Consider the following 25969-nt stretch of genomic DNA (forward strand, 5'->3'; position numbering starts at 1 on the left):
AGAATTCTGCGGCCAATCCTTTGAGGAATCGAGTAACGTCTTCCTTGACTTCATCACCGGTACTGAAGCGTTGGCCACCCAAGTGTTCCTTTAATTTTGGGAATAAGTGATAATCACTTGGGGCTAGGTCTGGGCTGTAGGGGGGATGGGGCACAATAGTCCAGCCAAAATTTGTCAGCAGTTCTTGAGTTTGACATGAGACATGAGGTCGAGCGTTGTCATGGAGAAGCCTCACACCACTGGACAATCTTCATCTCCGGCGGTTCTGGATCGCGAGTCTCAGTTTTCTTAATGTGTCACAATATCTGTCAGAGTTTACTGTTGTTCCATGAGGCAAAAAATTGATCAAAAGCAGGCCCTTCCTGTCCCAAAAGACGGTTGTCATGACTTTCCAAGCAGACTGTGTTTGCTTGAACTTCTTCGGCTTAGGCGAAGTTGAGTGACGCCATTCACGTGATTGCTGCTTGGTTTTGGGATGTTGAACAGATATGCAGTTTTCCCCATAAACTTCGATTAACTGACGATAAATTTTAATAGGTGAAATCTGTTTTGCATTTAAAAAACGTATCACAGCACGAATTTCACATCTGGCGGTAACAATGATAGGGAGCTCCATCTTCGAAGGCAGCTAGGCCGGCACTGTTGGACGTAGCGAGGCGCGAGTGGTATGGATAGAGAGAAGGACAGCTGATGAGTAAGACAGTGTTGCCAGATTTCTCCCAACATATCGCATTCTGTCTCGGCGGCATAGGGAACCTTACTTTTCTAATACCCCTCGTACAATGGAACCTTAATATGTTGAAATTCAATATATCGAATTCCTTGATAAATCGTTTTACTTCAGTGCACCTATATATACGAGGTATGGCTATTAAATAACGGGACTGACGCTGCAGTGGAACGAGTGTGCATGCGCCAACCAACAATGACCAACAGCTGTATAGTTTGAGACTTCCTCTTCAGAATGCAGTTAGTCTCGTTTCTGTAAACAACATTGTTGTGTCATAACCTTCATTTATGTAAGTGTTGTTATTTTGTTTTGCCGGAAAAATGGTTAGCATAATAATAGAACAACGAATTGTTATTAAATTTCACGTTAAACTTGGAAAAACCGCTACCGAAAACCTATAATTTACTAAAAGAAGTGTATGTCAATGAATTTTTATCGCGGACTCGTGTTTTTGAATGGTTTAAGCGTTTTCAAGATGGTCGACAAAACGTGGAAGATGATTCGCGGCCAGGTCGTCCTTCAACATCAAAAACGGAAGACAGTGTCGAAAAAGTTGCTAATTTGATTCGGTCTGACCGACGATTAAGCATTCGTGCAGTTGCTGAATCTGTAGGCATTGATAAAGAATGTGTACGGCAAATTTTACATGACAATTTGAACATGCGAAAAAGTGTGTGCAAAAATGGTACCAAAAATTCTTACGATTGATCAACAAGCAGCTCGTAAAAATGTTTGTACTGACACTTTGAATGCCATTGAAAATGACCCAAATTTATTGGAAAGAATAATAACATGTGATGAATCGTGGTTTTTTACTTATGATCCGGAAACGAAGCGCCAATCCATGCATTGGAAGACCTCAACTTCACCGAGAGCCAAAAAAGCAAGAATGAGCAATTCAAAATTTAAAGCAATGATGATTGTTTTTTTAGACATTCGTGGGATTGTGTACCTTTACTAGGTTCCTGAAGGTCAAACAATTAATCAACATTACTATCTTGAGGTACTTAATAAACTACGTGAAAGAGTAAGAAAAAAACGACCCGAAATGTGGAAGGACAAATCATGGATTTTGCACCAAGGACAATGCGCCAGTTCATTCCGCGTTATCTGTCAAGCGGTTCCTGACCAAGTACAGCATCCCAGTGTTAGAACCTTACTCGCCAGACCTAGCACCATGCGACTTTTATCTTTTCCCTAATGTGAAATTTGCATTGAAAGGTACGAGATTTGAATCCGTAGAAGCAGTTCAAGAAAAAGCGGCAAGACTCCTGAAAGAGTTGACAGAAGATGACTTTCAGCATTGTTTTCCAACAATGGAAAATTCGCATGGAGCGTTGCAGGGATAGAGAAGGGGTGTAAATGAAGGTGATAATAAGTAATTATGTTTAAAATGAAAATACATTTTTTTACAATATCAGTCCCGTTATTTAATAGCCATACCTCGTGGCTATTAAATAACATATATAATTAATAAACATATATATATATATCAAAGGCTTAACGTAAATAACTTTAATATATATTGAATTTTCACTCTATGTTTTACAAACTGTTAATCTCTAAATATCAAAGGTTAAACATAAATAATCCCTATATATAGAAGTTTTAATTTACCAATCAACAAACTTAAGTACAGTACCGTATTTTTCATGTCGAAACTTGAAATCCCCGTCACCGACACTTCTTTATTTTCTGTTGTCGCCAGTGGTGAATCATTTATCCATCCTCAGTTAGACATTACCTTGAATCGAGCAAATTTAAATTAACTCTCAGTGAACTGTGCATTTAAGATTTTAAACTGTGACAGTATTTCGTGTTTAAGTGTGATGATAAAATGAAAACTTTATCTTATCCCAGAACAACAATATTGTTAACATATGTTGAAGTCTACCCTAGATCCAAGACTATTGGTCTTGATATATTTAAACATCCTTATATTGAAATTCTCGTTATATCAAATTTGTGTTTTTCCCCTTGAAGTTCGATACATCGAAGTTTTACTGTAATAATTAATTATACTTATATTATAATTTTACGGTATAGGATTGATCATAGAACAGAATGCTTCTTCAGAAGCCCCAAGTAACAGGTCCATCAAAATTGCATATGTCCCTGGATTCGCAAATCCTAATAAAAGTTATTTCTGTTAAGTTGTCTCTATTTTTAGAATTGGATTAATACAGTGCAATATAACAAAAATTCACAAGTTGACTATGTTGTTATTAAACACTTGCAAGTTATTTACAAGTTATTATTTCTTGTAAACTAGTTTACGTATTTTCCTATTTTTGATATATTCCTTTTTGTGAGAGACAACTTAATTATAACATAAGTTACACTAAGCTAAATATTATTATATATATATATATATATATATATTATATATATATATATATATATATATATATAAGTAGATAGTAATATGGGGTTCCTGGCGCACTTTCGGAGCCGACCGAAAAGCAATGTAAAATACTGTTCAATGTACCATAAAGGAAGCTGAGAAATAACACAGCAAATCTCAATGAAAAATTAACCGAATCTACAGTCGTTCGTCTCCAAAAGCGATCGGTACATTACTATCTACTCTGTGGAATGAAAAATTAACCAAATCTACAGCTGTTTGCTTCTACTTTCTTAAGCTGTGCTTTGTAAAATGTTGTCAAATCTGCTACGAATAAAGGATTTATCTTAATAAAATTTAATCAATTTAAAACATTTTTACTAAAAACATACTGTACTTTAATAAAAAACTTTTCTACTAAATAAACAACATGAACTCACCAAGCTCTCTTCAGTTTTCTAGCATTAAAACAGTGCAACAAAGATGAATTCAACGAATTACCAAAACATTTTAAAGAACAGTTGATACTTTCCTTAAATGATACAGAATTCAAAGAACTTGTAAAGTCTTTTGCAGAAAAAACGTCTAATGGAGTGTTTTACTATCGGCAAAAAACTAAAAAAGTAAGGGATTACATATTTAATATAATTATGAAAGATATTGAAAAGAAAGTAAAAAATAAACAAACAGAGAGTTTTCATCGTTTTTTTTATGACATTTTTCCCATATTATACGTTCTTTCAAGATAATCAAGACTTAATTGATGAATTTCTTAGGAATTTTTGTGAGTATCAAGATTTATCAACACAATTCATTAAAGAGCATTATAGAATTTTTCTTATAGAATATAGCCACATTTTGTGTGAAACAAAAGGTATTACTGTAGATAATATTCCATGTGATTCCTATGAAGAAAGACACCAACTATGGTTATCAAAACAGTACTATGACGTGGGGAGGGACTGCAAGTTTTAGAGTTAAGACTTTATTCTACAAAGTTAATTGTTATAATTTCTTTATCTTTTATAGTCTTCTTTCCAGTAACAATCAAGTGTAATTTTTCATTTTTTGTTTAATTCTTTAATCTTTTTTTCATCCAAAACAGTCAAAAATCTGTTCGGCAAGTGTACTTTACAATCTTCCAACTCGGCAATTATTGTAAACCCGAATTTATCTTTCATTTTCTCCAAATTCAAGATTCTATGTTTCTTCCTTTCTTCCAATTCATTTAACTTCTTATACTCTTTAAACTTACATTCTCCAATATCATTTAACTCTTTCAAGAACTCCATTTAAATAGAAAAAATTTTAAAGACGGAAAAAATGAAATTTGCTAACAATCACTCGAGAAGTCGGGGAGAATGTGAGTAAAAACCGCATTCTTTTCACGAGGTTCTTCGTTTAATTTCTCCAAATGTACTATAAAATCATCAAAGATTTCAGGCTTAAAATCGTAATCAAATTCAATATCCAAATAGTGAAAGATTATAGGTAAAATCTTTTCATAATAAACGTGTGTATCGATACCTACAAACCTAATGTATTCTTTGAAAAGGAAAATAATTTTGTCAATGGTTCCAAGAGATAAGTAAAAATTTTTATTCTGTTTTCTAAATTCTGTAACAAATTTTGTTTGCTTCTTGTCTCCGTATTGTAATTTCATAAGCAGATTATTCAAATGTGTTAGTTTATTTCGAAATTTCTTAGGTTTAGGTCTTTTGTACAAAATTAAATTACAACCTCTACAAACTAAATATCTTTTATCGATAATTTCTCCTCTATTAGAACACTTGTAACAGTTGGCATTATACTCTTCCATTTAAACAGAAAGATTTTTTGTTTAAATGGAGATTATGGAACTAAGTCTGCAGAGATATAAATTTTTCAACGCAAATGTTTGTGTTTACATTTCTACAACAGAGATAAATAGAAATAATTTCATTCTATTGTACAAACTATTTAGGATATTATGTGTACGATTATAAAGATTATTACGGGAGAAATCGGGATTTTTCAGTGGCGAAAGAGTATATTTTTGAAATATTAGAAGGAATGAAAGAGAATAATATGAACATCATTAACTACTGAATTTCTCTAATATCGTTCTTAATCACATCATAGGCTAAAAATTTCTCAGAAACCACAACCACATAACATGTCGAGTTTGTAACAGCTTTTTGAAAATCCATATTGATAATTATATCGTTCTTTGAACCAGAAATATTTGTCATACTCTTTGTTGTATCAATGACATAAATAGGTCTATTCGCTAAAAATTCTTTAGGATTGTAATACATTTCCTTATTATTACAGTAAACTTTCTTAAAATCTTGATACATCTGATACATGATTCTGAAAAGACCTCCGGAAATGTTTAAATTTTGTAATTCATCTGGATAATAAGAACCGTTCAATTTTACTCTGATATTTTTTACATCCAAACTATCAAACTTTGAAGGATTTTTTTCTTGATTATTCTGTCTATCTGTTTGAAAACCGATGATAACGAACTTGGGATTGAAGATATTTCTATAAATATTTGTGATATCGAACGAATAAGTTGTTCCGGAAATACCTTTTTGTTCAATACATTGCCAATCTAGAAAATTAAACATAATGTTTTGACTTTTTGTAATTTCATCAATCAACCTAATTTTACTCGTGGTTTTATAATCAATCATTGGAACTCTAATAAAAAAATCTGTAATTGTTATTTTTTCCATCAACAGGCATAAACATTTCCAGTTGCAGTCTTCAGAATCACATCATCGTCTTCTGCTCTTATAAAACTTAGATAAAATCCTCCTTTATAGATCGGAATAGTAACATTTTCAAAAAATCCTAATCCAAAATGATATAAATTTCCAGCTGCTTCAAAAACACCAAAATTTAAAATCTGATTCAAAGCCATTAGAAGTTTGAGAAATAACATCACTTTTTGAATACGAAATAGTTCCTTTAATCGTGCTTAATTGGCCACAGTTTTCGACTTCTTCTATCAATTTATTGTGTTTTCTTACTTCAATCTTAGAAAATAAAAACGGTATAAAATTATCGATTAATCTAACATTATCAGTTCCAAGATATGCTTGACCATCTTGTTTTGTTAAAGTTCCAGGAATATAAAACTGGAAGTTAGACGAGCAAAAGTTATCTCCAAAATCAATATTAAACTCAGTTCTTTTATTCGGTTCATTCAAATGTTGTTTACTAATTGGATAGAAATTTTTAAACGCCGCCCTTTCAATATCACTAGCATATTTTCTGTAGTCCGCCATTTAATAAGAGAAAATTTAGAAATTTTAAACATCGTGTATCATTTTTTCATCGATCTAATGTACGTTTTTATAAGAAAAGATATAAATTTTAGTAAAATAATTAAAAAGATTAGAGTCATTTTTAATGATCTACTTCGTCATATTCAGGATTCTCTTCCTTAAATTTTGCGATCTCGGTCACATATTTCAATAAAATCTGCACAGGATAGTAACCGCTATCTATAATATTGTTCCAATCAACTGTATCTTTATTTTCATCCAAAAACTTTATACTCAAGTGTTGATAGAGACAAAGAACAGACATATGATCTTTTAATTGATAATGTATATTTTCTTGAATGAACTCTGATGATAAAGTTTGATATTTAGCAATGTTATACCAATTCAATTTGTTTACGTATAATCTCATCATATCTTCGGATAATTCATATTTTTGAGAAATGTCATCCCAATGTTCTTTTTTCAAATCTCTTTCGTGTTGCATGATAAAAAGATCGAAAGCACTGTAATGTCCCGCCATCTCTATTTATTAGGAAAAAATTTCAAAATCAAGTTTTTATAAATTGACTCTTTTTTGCGTTACATTCAGCACATTTTCCAGAAATTCTCTTAACTCCATTGATGTTTGCATAGTATTTTATATCATTTGTTGCAGTTTTTTCTTTACATCTCACACAATATATGAGCGCCATTTATATAAGGAAAATTAGTCATCATAGCCGCCTAATCCATTAAATCTGTTATCAATATTTTCAAAAGTTTTATTAACATCTTCTTTAAATTTATTAAAGTTTTCTTCTAGTTTATTTACTTTATCGAGATATAAATCGTTGTATTCAACGAGTTTATGATCAATATTCTCAAAAGTTTTTGTGGCATCTAAACTAAACTTATCAAAAGACTGCTTATTTTTTATAACTTTTTCATTAATTTCGCCAAAGTTTTCTTCTAGTTTAATTAATTTATCATGAAGTAAAGATTGATTAGTAACTACTCTTTTAAAAACTTCACCATTTTTTCTATCGGTTTCATTAAAACCCTCTTGAAATTTAGCGAAATGTTCCAAAAAGTTTGTTATTTTTCCATAAAGATCGCCTTTATATAGATTGAAATTTTCCTCAAAATTTGTAAATTTTTCATCACAATTTTCTATAGATCTTTTACTTCTCGCTTCAAGTTTTTCATAGACTTCTGTTGTAAAATCTTTAACATGCTGTTTATGATTCTCATAATTTTGTTTTAGTTCATTAAACATTTTAATAGGATCTTCTAATTGAATCATTACAACAACATCAAATGGATTAATTCCTTTACTAACACCGCTAATTCTTTTTCCTTTAAAATCTAAGGCATTTTTAACATTCGGATCATGTAAATCAACAATATCGATGTTTTCTGATAATTTTAGAGGTTTTAAAATTTGTTCTTTAACAACAACATCATGTTTGTCAATACCAGGTCGAACACCGACAATTCTTTTCTTATTAGCCAAACTAACATAATTCTTTTCAACTTTGATCGCTTCAGTAATTTTATCAGCTTTTTCGATATGAGACATTAAATTGGTAAATAATTTTTTTACACCATCATCAACTTCTTTTTCCAATGTTTTTATTTTATCAGCAACTTCATTTGAACTCATGAAATTTGCAAGTTTGTTATCATATTCTGCTTTAAAATCTTCAATCTCGACAGCAAACGTATCTGAATCTGGAAGGTTTTGTAATAAATTTTCTAACTTGTTATCAAACTCATTTCTCAAACTATCAAAATTCAAACTATTATCTACATTTTGAATAATTTGTGTTCCAAATACGTCAAAAATATTTTGTGAATCCATATTTATTAAGCAATAATTTGTTAACAACTTCTTTAAAATCTTTACCATTACTCAGTTCATTCAAAACAAAAATACACAAATGTCCACAAATTGGGGGATCGTTATAGTCTTGAATCTGAGAGTCATTGTAGTAGTCGTCGCTTGATTTTTTCAAATATTTGATCAATTCTATCGGCGGTTTGTCCTCAATTCTTCCATACGAATCAAAATAACAGGCATTCTTATCATTCTTATAATAACAAACCCAATGCGTTCCACTTCCCATAATCGAGTCTAAATTCACAATTCCACATTCAAATTTCTTAACTTTTTCAGGTAATGTATCGCGCATAAAAATTCCTCTAAAATGTTTAATGTTTTTGCAGATTTCTTCCAATTCTCCGAATGTTAAGGGTTCAAATTTTTTTTCCGATGTTTGATTTCACGTAATTCAAAGTTTTTTCATCTAATCCAGATCCTGTAACATCTTCCAACTCTTTATCTAACCAATTTAAAATGTTTCGAACAATAGGAATCACATCCTTTTTAACGATTGGAGCAGCTTTACGAACATAAGGAACAACATTTTTAACAACTGGAATATTTTCTCCAAAATCTAATAAATCTTTCAAAAGTCCACCATTTTTGAGTTCTTTCAACTGATTATAAGAAAATTCTATTCTGGTTCCTTTATTGTTTTTCTTATGTTTTTCGAGTTTATTGTATTGTCTATTTGTTAAAAATATCTTATCTTCGCCATTTTTTAGTTGATCTATTTTAAATTGAATACTAACGGATATTTTCTTCTTAAAAGCGGATTTTATTTTTTCTTTCTGATTTTTGCTGAAATTTACATTCACCTCCATTTATATAGTTAAAATTTCAAGTTCTCTTCGATTCCCATTCCTAGTTTTCTCTTCAAAAACATTGCTCCAGCTGTTGGAAGCGCAACAAATCTTTCACCTAAACTAGCATCTTTTGATAAAAATCTATCCATTGCCTTATCTTGCAAAACTTTATCTGCGATATGTCTGGAATTTGTGTCTCTATGTTTTGCATAAAAAATATCGTGTTCCATAGCAGCTTGATCTAATTTATTTATACCAGGATCTCCTCTTTTTAGTCTTTTTTCGAGTTTTGTGCCAGGCCCCAGATACTGATAAGTTGGTACGTGTAATTCAAAAGGTAAATTGTTGATAAAATCATTCAAAAGTCCGCTACCCTCAATCATAGATGAACTTATTGCCGGCAAAACTCGTTTTAAAATATTTAATTCCATCAGGTTTTTCAATCATTTCATCAAGTTTGTTCGAAATAAAATCTTTAATCGCTTTCTTTTCGTTCAAAAAATTGTTGTTTCCAGCCTTTTCTTGAGCATAAATATAATTAATAATTCCATCGAGTTTTGTCAAATCGTCGATATATCTGTATTCAATCTTATTATCACTGTATTTTCTCACACCTGATCCTTCGATTCTTTTTTCCCAAATTGGTTTAATCAAATTGAGATATTTTTTACCTTTACTTGACTTTGGTTTCTTAGTTGATGGATCATTATTTTTGTAAATTGAATCAGATTTCCATAAAATTTCTGTATACTTTTTCAAGTCTTCTTCAGAATATAAACCGTCTTTTGGAACATCAGTGCCTGTTAATAATCTCCATAAACCTTGAGTTCCTTCATATGTTTTTTTCATTAATAATGATATCATTATGCTCAAAATTCACGGGCAAATTTCCAATCATAAAACTTTTCTTTTTTCTGTCCCAATACAAACCAAATTTATCATCCTTTGCTCTAGGAAGAAATTTTTTACCAATTTCACCAATTATTATATCCGTTGTTCCAGGACTTATTGGTTCAACTATGGTAGAGTCTTCAATGATTCGAGGTCTAAATGGTGTTGAAGATGGTAATTTTGGCAATTCAAACTCAGATTCTGGTATCGAAATATCGGCAAATTGTCGTACAACTGGAACCAAATTCATCAAATTTTGATTATCGCTTAAAACATTTTCAATTTTGCCCTCAACATTTTTTATTGCAGAAGTTACAGGTTGATTAATTTTTTGAATAAGTTCTTGTTCTTCTTCATCCATTCGAATCTGTTCTTTAAATTCTTTGATTAATTTCTTTTCGATTTGATCAAGTTTTTTCGCTTCTTCAGAAGTTACGTTCGCCATTTATTTAGGAAAATTTTGAAACGTAAACGTGGAACGTGGAAACGTGAACACGAAACGTGAACACGGACCGTAAAACGTGAACGTGGAACGTGAACACGGAACGTAAAACGTGACCGTGAAACACGAACGTGAAACATGAACGTGAACGTGGAACGTGAACAGATTTACCGTTTTTCTGTTATTTTCATAATGTAAATAAAAATTAAAGATAATATAAAAATAATTGTAACAAATATTTTATCAAGTAGATTTGTCAGACCACTGAGCAGCATTTATATTAGAAAATTTATTCAGATATTTACCATTTTTAGGCTTCAAAGTTAGATTAATTGTTTAAAAATCCCGTAGTCTTTTCCTTCCAAATTTTATCACATAACTCAATAAAGTGGTTAAAACTCATATCAGATCCCACATAATTGTTATAAATCTTTCTCGAATAGTGATCATCTTGTTTAAAAATACACAACATATTCAGGTTATTTCTTATAACTTGTTTATCAACCTTTGAAAAGCATTGGGAAAGATAGATACAAGATATGTTTTTGTGACGGGACATTACGAAATATTCCTTAATAACGTCCTGATTTTCCAAAATACAATCATCAAAAACGATTAACGAATTGGGTTTACATTCGCTTAACGGAACTATGTCCTCAGAAGCATTATAAAAATGTGATATTTTTTTGTTTAAGTTTTTCTCAATATTTTCAAATCTTTCTTGTAATTTTTTATAGGCGTCTTGTTCTAAAGATTTACTAAAAACATACAAATTGGAATAAGGAATCAACCTATTGTAGATAAAATTCAATAATAAAGTTGTTTTTCCACATCCACTTGAACCAACAATTAACAATCTGATTGGTTGATCTTTCTTATTTTCTTCAAACGTTTGAAGTTTTATCTGATCTTTTTGCTTTAAAAATTTCTCCATTTAAATAGAAGATTTTCATCTTGAAGCAACGCTTGCGAAAATGAAGCTGTTCAAGTTGACTTCAGAAAGCTCTAAATTAGTTTTAAACTTGGAACATCCTATACACTTAGAGGAAGAATCAAATTATTTTATCGGTTTAAGCGGCTTTTATTCTGATAATTTTGTAATAAATATTAGTGAAAGTTCTCCTTATTGTATAGGATTTAGTGAGAAGAACGTAACAAAATATTATGGTTTAAACAAAGGATATTATACTTTCGATCAAATAAAAAATTCCCTTAAAAATTATCTGAAAACATTCAAACAATCAGATAAATCTTTAAACTTTGACGAAAACAAGTTTGAAATGCAAAAAAATTATCTCTCTAATAAAATTCAAATAAAAATCACCAGTAAGAATAATGTTTTCAGCAATTATAGTACATTTATTAGGGTTTGTTCAAGAAACTATTGAGCCAAATCAGGTATATTTAGGAAATAAAATGCCAAAATTTAGACCGTTTGATGTAATTGAAGTACATTGTAATCTCGTTGAACCTAGTTTTGAAAATCATACCGAACATCTTCACAAAGAGTCTGAAATTTTGTACACTTTTTTCCCAAATGTTGCTTATGGATCAAAAATCAGTGAAAAACCAAATGAAATCGATTATATTCCTATTAGAAAAAATATTAAAAGAATTCAAAAAATCGTTCTAACTATACAAGACTCTGAGGGAAATTTATTAAATAATGAGAGTAAAACAACAATATATTTAAGATTGTCGAAAGAATGATGAATCAAGGGGGGAACGAATCGTTCTTACCTTCAAACTTTCAAAAAAACACCGTTTTTATCAATAAATCTGGCCTTTATTCTCGAAATAAAAATGTTTCTATCTAAATGGAGACAGTTGTAGATCTAATAAATAATCAACTCAAATTCAATAATACAGAAATTTTTACAATTGTTGACGAAAATAACGAAATTTGGTTCAAAGCAAAAGATGTTGCAGAAATTTTAGAATATAAAGATACGAAGAAAGCAATTAAAGAACATGTCAAAGAAAAATATAAAAAAAGCTTCGAAAACATACATTCTGAAGGTAGGGGTGATTCGCCCCCGCCTTCAAACTTTCAAAAAAACACTGTTTTTATCAATGAATCTGGACTTTACACTCAAAATAAAAATTACTAGTTAAATTTCTTTTCTATCTAAATGGAGGAAGGTCAGTTGTAGACCTACTCAATAATCAACTTACATTCAATAATAAAGACATTGTAACGATTGTTGACGAAAATAATGAGATCTGGTTTAAGGCTAAAGATGTTGCAGAAGTATTAGAATATGAAAATACGAGACAAGCTATCATAAATAATGTCGATAATGACGATAAAACAACTTTTGAATGTATAAATTACAGGAGTCTATCCCATAGACCCCGAGAAAATATTCAAAAAACATACTATTTTCGTTAATGAATCTGGTTTATATTCTTTAATTTTGAGATCTAATAAGCCAGAATCGAAATTGTTTAAAAAGTGGGTTACAAAAGAAGTTTTGCCAAGTATTCGTAAATTTGGTGAGTACAAACTTGAAAACAAGATTAAATATTTAGAGGACGAAGTTAAACACTTGCAAATTAAAGATGAAATAAAAACGGAAATAATCGCAAAACAAAGTGTAAAAATTGACTTAATGAAACCAGACCTTGTTTGTAAAGATTTTGCTAAGAAAAAACACCATGTTTTTGTATTAATTAAGAAGAATCACATGTGGGAATATCCTTATTACGTTATCAGAGCTCAAAAGAGAGAAATACCGAAAAGATTGAAAGAACTTGAAATTGATTACCCAGAAATGGAAATTTTATTAAGACAAGGAGATCCAAATAGTATAAATCTCTACAACCAAATGAAAGAATCTTTGAATATTTTATACAACGGAAATCATTTTACTACAAATATGGCAGAATCTCGACTGATTTATAGAATATCTAAATTACACGATGAAAAATGTTTCTAAATTTTACTAAAAACTCTCGATTTATTATATTTTGTTTGTAAATGTTTAGCATAACTAGGTAACCATCGTAGAATTTTTTTTTCATATTCACAAGGCATTTCGTTTTTATAACTTTCGCTGAAAATTTTTTTAGCACAATCTTTGCAAAAAGCATCTTTTCTATCTTTACTATACTGCCAGTTATTAAATTCAGAAATATTTTTAATTTCTTTACAAAAGTAACACTTTTTCTCTTCTAAAGTTAATTTGTTCATTTTATCATATAATTCCTTACAATAACAGTCTTTTCTATTCTCTTCTTGACACTTTGTACATTTCTTTTGAGACTCCATTTAAATAGAAAAAATTATTACACAATGAAAATGTTAAACTCTTAACTTATGATATTTGGTTTGTAAATGTTTTTGATAATTATTTAACCATTTTATAGTTCTTCCACATTCACATTGAGTATCTTCATAATATAATCTATGAAGATTCTTCTTTACACAATCTTTACAATATGAGTCTTTCTTATCTCTACTATAGTGATCACTATTAAACTCTGAAATTTTTTTAGTTTCTTTACATTTAAGACATTCTTTATCTTCCAAAGTTAATTTTTCTATTTTATCATATAATTCTTTATGATATTCCCTTTCACAATCTTTGCAATTATAATGCATTCCATCTTTCCTATTTTTTATCTTTATAAAATTCATTTAAATCTTTAAATTCTTTGCACTTTGTACATTTCTTTTGATGCGCCATTTATATATAGAAAATTTATATTACAGTTTTGACTTCTTCAATTCATATTCATAAAACTTTCCGGTTATTTCTTCATTATTTAAATCTTTTATACTATAAGTTACAGGATCTGTGTTATTAATTTGATAAATCACAAAAATTTCTCTTGACCAATTGTTCTTATATTTGTTTGAAAATGTTTTGTTTTTTACTAACAATTCTTACATGATCATTGACTTTAAAATTTAGTTTTTGTGTGAATTTCTGGTGGAATATACTTGAAAACGGTCTCTAATAACTCCTTTTCTGCATCTTTATCTACGTCTTTCGGTTTCATTTTTATTGTGCTGTGAACTGTATCGTTATAATTGTTTACGATTTTTTGAAGAATATCGATCCATTTAAAGTTTTTATTAATCTCAAAAAATTACTTTCATTCTCTCATTTTGAGTTCTGTTATATCTCTCTACAATACTTGATTTCTCTTCGTTTTCAGTATGATAAATCTTAATGTTATATTTCCTCAAAACATCGTTAAATTCTTTATTTTTAAACTCTAAACCCTTATCTGTATGAAGTAGGTTTGGAGGTTTGTGATTGATCCTTATGGCATCTTTTACTATATCTTCGAAAGCTTTTGAAATATCCTTGCCGTTTTTTTCTTTTGATAGCTCTTGACCAAGCATATTTTGAGAAAGTATCAATAACATTTAACATATACTTGAATCCATCATTTTGATCCGAATAGTTAGACATTATAACTAAAATCTGCTGCCCATAAATCGTCAATTCCTAATGTTATAATTTTTCTCTTTTTAAACTTTTTTCGTACTGGTGCATGAATTTCTCGAGCTTCAATCTCTATCTCATCTTTAGTCTTCAATTCTTGCTTAACAGGTTTTGGATTTGGATTCTTTATAAACTTACTCTTGTTTGTCTTACATTTTGAACATTTTGCAGCAATTCTATACAATCCATTTTGAGTTTGAACAATTTTAGAATCTATATTTTTCGTTTTCTTTTTACACTTGTGACAGTGAATTAAATCGTCTTCCATTTACATATCAAAGTTTCCAAGTTTATTTAATTCGTCTAATATATCAGATTTTGCTTCATAGCCATACGGTACTGTATCGATCTTATTTTCTAGGACAATTCTCTTATCATCTTTAGCGTTCAGTGCCAGCTTGTTTATGGTAACAGTGTACAACTCATGTTTATAACTTTTGATGACTGTCATCTCCCTAAATTCTTCTTTATCTTCGAACAAACATCTCTTCAAGTTTTCGATATTTATTGTTTTATTTACAACGCTTCTCTTAATTCCTTTACACCTAACTGGGTTTTTATCTAGATATTTGTACGAGTACATCTTAGACCTTAAACCACAAAATTCTTCTAAAACTTCGCTATTTAACTCATCTTTGAATTTCCCTATTACCTTCTTATTTTTAGTAGTGAAACATTCATGATCTTTTGGATAATCACTTGTATCAAAGTCATCTATATTTTCTTTAATAATTTTAAAAGGATCTCGTTTCAATTCTAGAAAATAACTGTCTGTATCCATGTAACACAGATTCAAATCTGGATCAAACTTCTTTAATTTGTTGTAATAAAAACTCGTACATTAGCAATTTTGAGAGGTCGAGAACTGAAAATCCTATGTAAAATCGGTTTTTGTTAAATTTAACCTTTTGTTTGTACATGTGACTCGCTATACAGTTGTCGTCAAAGATGTTAAAGCATTTGAAATTTGTTTTCTTAGCTTGTTTCATTGAAAATTCTTCATTTCCAAGCTTAATATCACATCTGGTTTCTTCTCACATTTTCCATAGATTTTCCAAACACTGAGTTGTTCATCAGCTTATAAAAGTCCTTTTCAAAGTCGCTTGTAGCTTTGGTTCTCATGTTTGTGTTAAAATCAATGTATTCTTTCATAAAAGGCTTCTGATCGAATGCAATAACTCTATTCACATGTTTCAAAATCATACCTTGTTCCAAATAGAACTTCAAATTTCTCGAATGAACAACGTATTCAGTTTTATCCAGTAGAGTTGTGCAAAGTTTGTTTTTAAAATGTTCTGGAGCAAGAGGTAAATCCTTGTGATGTTCGTGTAAATTTGTTGGATATCCAAGATCGACTTCGAGAATATAGCCATAATCTTCGTCGCCAGTGAGTTCTAAAATTGTTTCTTGCCACTCTTCTTTTGTATACGTTTTAGGATCCATCCACTTGATATCACTAAACGGCAGTTTTTTTGCATAAGACCATACCCATAAAGGTTGTTTGCATCGACGTACAACAAATAGTTTTTCGGGCTTTGTCTTATCAAAATCTTTTAAATATTTGTTATTTGCTTTCACATATCGTTTAATACACTGAGAAATGCCTCCGCGAATACCTTTTTCGATCATCAAATACATATTATAATCACTAATTAATTGTAATTCTATCTTCGTTAATTTTAACATAGCATCCCATGCAAGACTGGGAGCTGTTAGATAGTGTGCTGGATCAAGTTTATAGCAATTCAAACAAATATTCCTAAAATTTTCAAAGATATCAGCGAGCAATAGAACATCTTGAATGTTATAGAGATCAGAGTAATTTCCTAGATTTTTCTCTTTTAATTTGTTCCAAACATTTAAGTAGTGTTGAAAATCTTTCTCAGATATGCTCTCATCTGTCAAAAGTGAATAGAAAATCTTGAATTCTCAATTCTTCTGTGTAATCAAGTTTTTCAATACTGTCGATAAATTCATAGGGAAATATTCCTTTTCCAGATAGAATTTTTAAAAATCTCGTCGTCGTCATTTGGCTGTCTTTCTATTATCTCATTCAGTCCATCTTGTATAAAATGATTTGTATGTTTGAAGTCTTCTTTCTTTAGATTTTTAGCTAACTTTTCTATAGACGAGGCCATGAATCTGAACGTGTCTACGAACGAAAAACTTGATGAATTTTCTTGGCTTATCACCTTCGAATTCATAGCCATATCCAGAATTTACAGAATAATTTATATATTTTTTCATCGGTGTTTGCAATCAAATCAACATTTCCATATTGTTTAGCCAATTCTTTTATGTACAAATGAGTATCGTAATTTGACATATTGTGACAGAAAACGGGAATATTCTGAGGAAATTTCAAATTTAGATTGCAACATGCATGAGCTGCGCCTCGAAACTTGCCGGTTAAATGACAATGATCTCTCACTTTATTATAACTCTTATCTTTCCAACTATCAGGAGTAAAACCATACTGAATTGACCCAACATCATAAGCAGACCATTCACAGATATGACAAACGTTTGAATTTTGATACGAAATTTCTTCTTCTTCTGTCAATTTCATAGGTTTCATGTTCTTAGAATTATATTTTTTCGCTATGTATTTCGATAATTTATTGAGTTCTTCAAACAATTTTGTCGGGACGTTTTTTCAAATCTTCTTCATTTTTGGCACGATAACATATCGGTTTGTACATGCGATTGGTCACATTCGACACTAAATATAGAGTAAAACCATAAGGAATGTGCCTCTGAATCTTGGTTGTAGTCGATCTTTGTGGATTGTTCTTGCATGTCGGAATTTTTTCTAATATGCTCTCAAAGTCCATATAAATTACGTACGGATGGTTAAATTTCTTTTGATAATTAGTAAATTTAGTTGTTTGACCTGGAAATGGCATAATTGGCTTACAAACTTCATGATTTTTACAAATTTCTAAGTGATCTGTTAAATCTCCAGATTTGTAAAAATGGCTTAAACATCTTCTACACAAAAATTTTCTTTCTTTATGTTTAGACAACTGCGAAGAAACAAGCTTATTTAAATCGGTTATCAAAACATAATGAGATTTATCATCTTGTTTAACATACAATAAATCAATGTTTGTTTCAGCGTCATATTTTTCAGAAATTTGTAACGGAACAATGTTAATATTTTCATCAAAACTGTAGACATTGATAGACATTGTTGGATACTTATACTTGGAATTGTAGCTTCGTTTTTCAAATATTTGTATATCTTTCAGAGACATTGGATACTCAAAACCTGAAAATATTTCGTCATTCACAAATTTTTCGTATTGCTCTTTACACGTTCACAGTCTCTTTCTGGTTTTTCAATAGCACATCTTATTGAGTAAATAAAGCAAAAATCATCTCTATTTTTTATATTTATACAAGCTTTTTTATCTTTGATATTCTTTGGTAAATCGATGTATGATCCTGCATTCATCATTTCGTGTTTGTTAAGGCTCAAAACTAGTTGTTTACAACTTTTAAATGTCCATCCGGAACCTTTATTTGGATTATTCGTTTTGTTTCCCTCGATGTGTTAATTTATTAAATTGCTTAGTAATAAAGTCGTTTACGTCAAAGATTTCGTCTGCTTTGATAGTAAAATACATTAGACATGTTTGCGGTTCACCAATTCACTAAAGTTCGTTCGTATTCACATTCCAAAGAGAGATAGCCCTTCATATTTTTAACATTTTCTTGAAATTTCTCGATTAAACTTTTAATTTCTGACAGCATAATTGAAAGATATTTGTAAATTGACATGGAATTGTCGTTCAAGTTTGTTAAAATGTATTGCTTGAAAAGACCGTGTATTGAGGATAAAACTTCTACATCAATGATATTTTCGGATTTTTACTTTAAGAGTTTTATCAATTTCTTCGATCATTTCAGACTTGGTTTTATCGTTAGTAACCGATAGCCAACTTTTTCAGCTATTGAATGAAGTTTTTCATCATTAAATAGGTCGAGATTTTTCTTTTCAACTTTGAAATTTCTCTTTAATTCACGTAATTTCTCAATATTAAACATGTTTTCGTGATCGGCAATTTTATTTTCTCTAGCCCACTGTCTTAAATAATTTAGTTCATTATCGTAAATTTGCTTGTTTTTTTTCGTGACTTTTAGAATTATAATGGCGATCATAGTTTTTTCTTAAAATTTCTTTTTTGCAGAACGGACATGATATTTTTTCGCGCTCCATTTAGATAGAAAAATTTATTTAACTAAATGGTGCTTGTAAACCAACGATTGCGCCTCTCACGGCGTGATATCACTACGGATATGACGCAGGCGAAGCGATTATCGTGATGGTCGGTCTGTAGTAGCACACCTCGACTGTCATTGATACACACAGCGCAATCTTTCGGAACTAAAATGTCGGTAATGCAGATTTGCTTTTAAGAATAAAAATTGTGTTCCCGTTTACTATTATAACATTTTCTTTTTCAAAATGTTAGATAATTTTACCTATTTTAAATATGCGTACATTTTGTTACTTGTAATTTTCAAATTATATTTTAAATTAATTTCTTAAATTTTTACTTCTCGATTGGATGTTGTATTGTGTTGCTGAGTATATATGTCCGCGAATTCGGTTTGGTCGGTTAGGAAGTTTACTTCTGAACTGTTTCAATGCGAGTGGCCATAGCGGAGAAGAAACACCAAGTTCAGAAGTATTCAGATCGTATTCCGGAACCATTTCTCTATCCGTATCTCGCTCTTCTCTCTCTCTCTAGCCTGAATATAGATCCTAGCCTATAAACGGCAGAAGTGATCGTGTCATAGGCATAAAAAGAGAGGGAGAGAGAAAGAGACAGAGGGAGGAGAAAAGGTCGACCGAGAAATGGTTTTTGCACTTTTTGACTTTGAATTTTTTCTATTTAAATGGAGTTCTTGAAAGAGTTAAATGATATTGGAGAATGTAAGTTTAAAGAAGTATAAGAAGTTAAATGAATTGGAAGAAAGGAAGAAACATAGAATCTTGAATTTGGAGAAAATGAAAGATAAATTCGGGTTTACAATAATTGCCGAGTTGGAAGATTGTAAAGTACACACTTGCCGAACAGATTTTTGACTGTTTTGGATGAAAAAAAGATTAAAGAATTAAACAAAAATGAAAAATTACACTTGATTGTTACTGGAAAGAAGACTATAAAAGATAAAGAAATTATAACAATTAACTTTGTAGAATAAAGTCTTAACTCTAAAACTTGCAGTCCCTCCCCACGTCATAGTACTGTTTTGATAACCATAGTTGGTGTCTTTCTTCATAGGAATCACATGGAATATTATCTACAGTAATACCTTTTGTTTCACACAAAATGTGGCTATATTCTATAAGAAAAATTCTATAATGCTCTTTAATGAATTGTGTTGATAAATCTTGATACTCACAAAAATTCCTAAGAAATTCATCAATTAAGTCTTGATTATCTTGAAAGAACGTATAATATGGGAAAAATGTCATAAAAAAACGATGAAAACTCTCTGTTTGTTTTATTTTTTTTTTACTTTCTTTTCAATATCTTTCGTAATTATATTAAATATGTAATCCCTTACTTTTTTAGTTTTTTGCCGATAGTAAAACACTCCATTAGACGTTTTTTCTGCAAAAGACTTTACAAGTTCTTTGAATTCTGTATCATTTAAGGAAAGTATCAACTGTTCTTTAAAATGTTTTGGTAATTCGTTGAATTCATCTTTGTTGCACTGTTTTAATGCTAGAAACTGAAGAGAGCTTGGTGAGTTCATGTTGTTTATTTAGTAGAAAAGTTTTTTATTAAAGTACAGTATGTTTTTAGTAAAAATGTTTTAAATTGATTAAATTTTATTAAGATAAATCCTTTATTCGTAGCAGATTTGACAACATTTTACAAAGCACAGCTTAAGAAAGTAGAAGCAAACAGCTGTAGATTTGGTTAATTTTTCATTCCACAGAGTAGATAGTAATGTACCGATCGCTTTTGGAGACGAACGACTGTAGATTCGGTTAATTTTTCATTGAGATTTGCTGTGTTATTTCTCAGCTTCCTTTATGGTACATTGAACAGTATTTTACATTGCTTTTCGGTCGGCTCCGAAAGTGCGCCAGGAACCCCATATTACTATCTACTTATATATATATAATATATATATATATATAATTTTGGTACAGTTTAATCCCCATATCTTTGACCTTTGAAAATGTCTTTAATTTTTTACATCATTAAACTATGAACTTCGCAAGTAAATTAAAATTTATATACTGTATATTTATTGTTTATTTCTATATCAGATTTATAAAAATTAACTTAATCCTTTATTAATGAATTATATTTATTTTTAAAATTGTGTTTTTGTTGTTTATTTGTTAACCTTAATACATTACAGGGTTTAATAAAGTTATTTAACAAAAAAGTTGAATTTCATAAATTATATTTATGTGGTGATAGATAAAACAGAAAGAAAGTCCTCATAACATTAATACTAGTTTTATTGCCAATGAAATTTATTATCAGTGCCAGACTGATGAGTCTGATAAGATATATTGTTAAATGCAACATAACAAGACATTAATAAATATATTACATTATTATACCTCTCACATCACTGAAGGTCATCTCTGTGGTAGAATTCAAGAGTTTGCTTTTATTGTAAATAATGCAAAATATCTACAAGAAGGCACTTTTCATTTAGAGAAAGACTTATTATGCCTTTGTTGTAGAATGCCTTGCCATGCCTTTAAAGTATCTCTTAATTCACCATCATTTTCAACTTCTGTGGTCATATTTTTTATTTTAGGAAACCGTTTTCAAAATCAATAGGTGCATAATGAGACCTATATAAACCGATATATTTACGGTTTTATTTTCAATGTTAAATTAAGGACTTTTTACAGAAGGAGCTGAATCTTGAATATTGTTTTAATAAAATAAACCTCTCAGTCTCTATTAGGTTTCTTAATTGAACAAATATAGTTATTCAATCTTTCGCTTCCATGAGAAAGACTCTGAGCATAAAGTCGCTGTTTTTTAATTTTTAGATCTTCGGTGGATAAGCTGATAGAAAATGGTGCTGCTTACTACTGTTTCTGCACTGGGCATAGACTTGAATTATTGAGAAAAGATGCAACTCGTAGACGCCAAATTCCTAGATATGATAATAGGTGTCGAAATCTAACTGAGGAGGAGATTCAAGAGAAACTGGCATCAGGTTTGGAGCGGTGTGTCAGATTAAAGGTATAATCAAATATTCTGTTTGTGATATACATGTTACAATTTTAGTTTTGAATTTGTAAGAATCAGTGCCAGTAATAGGTAAGTTTCTATTAGAGGATCATTAGATAAATTGGTTATAAATTTTAAATTAATATTTTAAAATGAAACAGAATGATGTGTTGTGGCCATTAATAACACCACAGGCCCAATAAAAATGATAGTAAAAGTAAGTTATTTTTAATGGCATTTGAATTTGGTTTATTCTAAAACTTTATATTTCAGATAAAAGTATCCTTTCAAAAAAATTCTTAAAATCTAAGAGTTTTAATGGTTGTTTCAAATATTTTGTAATACGTAATCTAAAAAATCCTCAAAGTATGCTTCATAGCTTTTTTCAAGTATACATGTTTATTTTTACATGCACGTACACACACACGTTTTAAAGGTCTTTCTAAGCCAATAATTTTGGTAAAAATGAAACTTAAGTAATTATAGTTAAAACTCTGTGAAATATTGAGTTTCATGTAAATACCATATTTACTGCATACGTGAAGTTGAAAAGTGTTTTTCATATTTACTTTCATAATAAACTCGGGTTTTTTTTGGTATGTGACATGATAATTTTGTCTAAAAATCTTGTCAAGGCACCATGCACGTACTTTTGCACATCTTTACAGAATCATTGATTAATTCAATATTGTTAAAAATCTACATAAATTATTAGCAATTAGCAATAATTATTTTCATTTTTAATTTACTATTATTATTAGTTTATTCTTATTAAAACTTGTTAGGTTTTAACTAGAATTATAAAATTTATCCAAACTCCTATTTTTTTAGTAAATCTTGTATTTGCACAATGCCACCTTGCAGTTGCCAAGACAGGAAGAGCTGTTAGCAAAGTCAGTGCCATGTTTTGACAAATGAGCTGATCTAATTGTATTTTCTGTCTTGCAGTCTTAGTAGCTCATGTAATTCACATACTTTAAGGAATATTTTTGTTATATGTATTAAAATACAATTTCTGGTTTTTTACATTAAAGATTTTATGTAGTAACTCAATAATAGTAGTCTATATAAGAGAGAAATGGAATAGTTTTTTATTTATTAAGTCAAAAGCAGTACAATCGTCAATTCAATTTTAAACAACAAGTTGATATTGAAGTGTTTGAAAATTGGTTTTGAGTTGTCAGTATTCATTAGTTTTGTGTTTTTGAAGTCTGACACACAATAAAGTTCCTCTTCTAACCGAATATTTTCCAGTTGTAATCCAATTTGGAAGGGGTCAGTTGTCTGTGTTTTGGTGAGTCGGTAATGGGTCACGTAAAGGATAAATTACATAAGGGATAAATTATCTTTAAACCCTTTAACAATTTTTGTAATGACCTAAAATTAACAAAAGTGTTTATTTGGTTTATTACAAATATTAAGGCAAAGAACTGGAAAAATCATACTTTTAGGTTAGTAAAAAGAAAAATGTTGTTTTTTTAATGGTTGAGAATGGTTTTGTTTACCACATGTTTCAAACTATTAAGTACTAAACTATAAATGCTTTATAAAAAATATTGTACATATTATACAGACACTAACCCAGAATACTGGTTTTAATAATTGTTGGAATGTAAAACATTTTGTAGCAAGGTGCCACACACAATACTAGACATAACTAAACACAATTACACTTTTAAGACTTTCTTACAAAAACACAACATCTAACTTACTTGCTTACACAGATAGTAGGTGTGTTTATTGTTTCCAGTTGATCCCTGGTTGTGAGAGATTTCATGATCTCGTGTATGGCGACATAACACATGATGTAGTGGCAAGTGAAGGAGGAGACCCAGTTATACTGAAGTCAGATGGCTACCCTACCTATCACCTGGCTAATGTTGTAGACGACCATTACATGAGGATAAGCCACGTGTTGAGGGGAGTCGAGTGGCAGTCTTCCACCCCTAAACATATCATGCTGTATAAGTTAGTATTTACATGCTCTTAGTACTGTCAGTTCATGTCAATTCATTACAACAATCTTCCTGTACATGTATACTCTGTACATGTATACTCTGTACCTGTATAGTAATACTGACGTTTTATACAATCATACCATACATATGTGAGAACTTGATATGAACAACTACATTTTTTATTAATGTTTTATTTGTAGGAACTAAGTGTTACCTTACAGTAAAAGTTCACTTTTAATAACATTATTTGTGTAGCCTTGTGTTGGTATGGTTGTAGCAAACTGAAAAAACCCTGAATCAGCTAAACAGATTCAATTTTCATAATTTACAAACCATACAATATTTTTTATTCACTGCAATCGCCAAAATTCACCAGGCATTGAAAAGTGCTTTTAATGCCTTATCTAGAAGGTCGTACAGTCGGTTTTCAGTTGGGTAAATATTTCCTTGAAGTTTAAAAAAAAGATATAATCACTTTAAGAAAACTCTTTAAATATTTTGATCATTCAATAAAGAATTATATAAATAAAAGGTAGTGCTTAGGAGCATTCTAATATCAGGCATACACAGAAAAGGGTGAAGATAAGGTTATTCATTTTTATTTCAAAGTATGAATTTTCCTATTATCTCCAGTTTAGTTCTTTTTGGTTTTTGCTGGGAAATAATGAAATCTTTTATATCAGTAAGTCAGTTACCACTTTTGCTGTTGTAATATGAGTAAACCAAGAATAGTAATATTCAGTACTTATTAAAAATGCAAAGAATTAATTTCACCACATTGAACTTTTAAGTGAGGGGATGATTTATTATAGGGGTTTTGGATGGGAACCACCCGTGTTTGCCCACTTACCTCTTCTTCTCAACTCTGATGGCACCAAGCTCTCCAAGCGCCAAGGGGATGTTACTGTCAAGTATTACAAGTCCTCTGGGGTGTTCCCACGAGCACTCATGAATTTTGTCACCTTCTCAGGCGGGGGCTTCCATCGCGACAACAGTGACCAAGTGCGAAGCCTCAGTATGGACCAGCTAGCATCTGAGGTAGGCATCTCTAATTTTTTTTAATAGTATTTAAATTGAACTACTACTTACTTGCACCTATTTAATATGTTAAAAACTAAATAAAATGTTGTATATATCTGATGTATTGATAATTTTACATTGTACAGGTGAGCCACTTAGTGTAATACCTCTCTTCCTCCTTTGACATTGATCTTTAAAATTCCCTTTTCACACATTTTGGTTTCCAAATCCTTTATTTTGAGAGGAAAGTTAATCACAAGTTTTTAAAAACAATATTCACCTGTAAATATATTATTGTGAAATCATATTTTCCTATTACTTATCTTAAAATACTGATTAATTTCTTATGTAAAATATGTTATTCTTTTTACTAAATTATTAACTGGGTTTTTGTTGTGCAATATTTGATTTATTTATCATGCTAATAACCAATGTGCTGATATTAAGTTTGTTAGTCGATGAGAAATAATTGCATGTTTTAGTAATCAGTAGTTTTAAACTAAAAAAAAAATACTCTCATAAGTTTAATGTTGGAACCTTAGAACCCCGTGGGCTTTGGATTTCAAATATCCACAAAAGGCATATCTAGAGTTTTTAAGAGCCTTTGAGTGATATCAAATAATCATATAAAATAATTGTTTTAGGTATGTAAAATCACTGTTCAAAAATCAAGAAACTCTTCATAGATATCTACTTGCTATTCCATATATTTTTTCATAATCTGTTTCAATGTGTTTTTATCTGTGCAATATGTAGATAAAATTTAAAATAGTTAGCTACAAATCAATGCTAAAATCCTTGTTAGTTTTTGTAATATACGTAGACGGTGCTGCTAGTTATAAATACTTTTTAAATATGCTTAACTGCTCATATCTTAAGGAGTAGAACATAAAAATTAATTTTCTAAATCTGAACCGTAAACTGGAAACATAATAATATTCAAATAAGCATGGATT

General features: G+C 30.0%; 1 protein-coding gene across 1 annotated transcript in view; it reads left to right on the plus strand.

Moving 5' to 3' along the window:
- Window positions 1-25969, plus strand: part of LOC124371860 (probable glutamate--tRNA ligase, mitochondrial) — a 40104-nt gene that overhangs the window by 10909 nt on the left and 3226 nt on the right. The window contains 3 exon segments of the mRNA XM_046830227.1: window positions 21852-22047; window positions 23786-24003; window positions 24806-25031. Of these exon segments, the coding sequence (XP_046686183.1) occupies window positions 21852-22047; window positions 23786-24003; window positions 24806-25031 (640 nt within the window).

This window comes from Homalodisca vitripennis, unplaced genomic scaffold, assembly GCF_021130785.1.
Source record: "Homalodisca vitripennis isolate AUS2020 unplaced genomic scaffold, UT_GWSS_2.1 ScUCBcl_2156;HRSCAF=6630, whole genome shotgun sequence".
Taxonomy (NCBI): Eukaryota; Metazoa; Arthropoda; class Insecta; order Hemiptera; family Cicadellidae; genus Homalodisca; species Homalodisca vitripennis.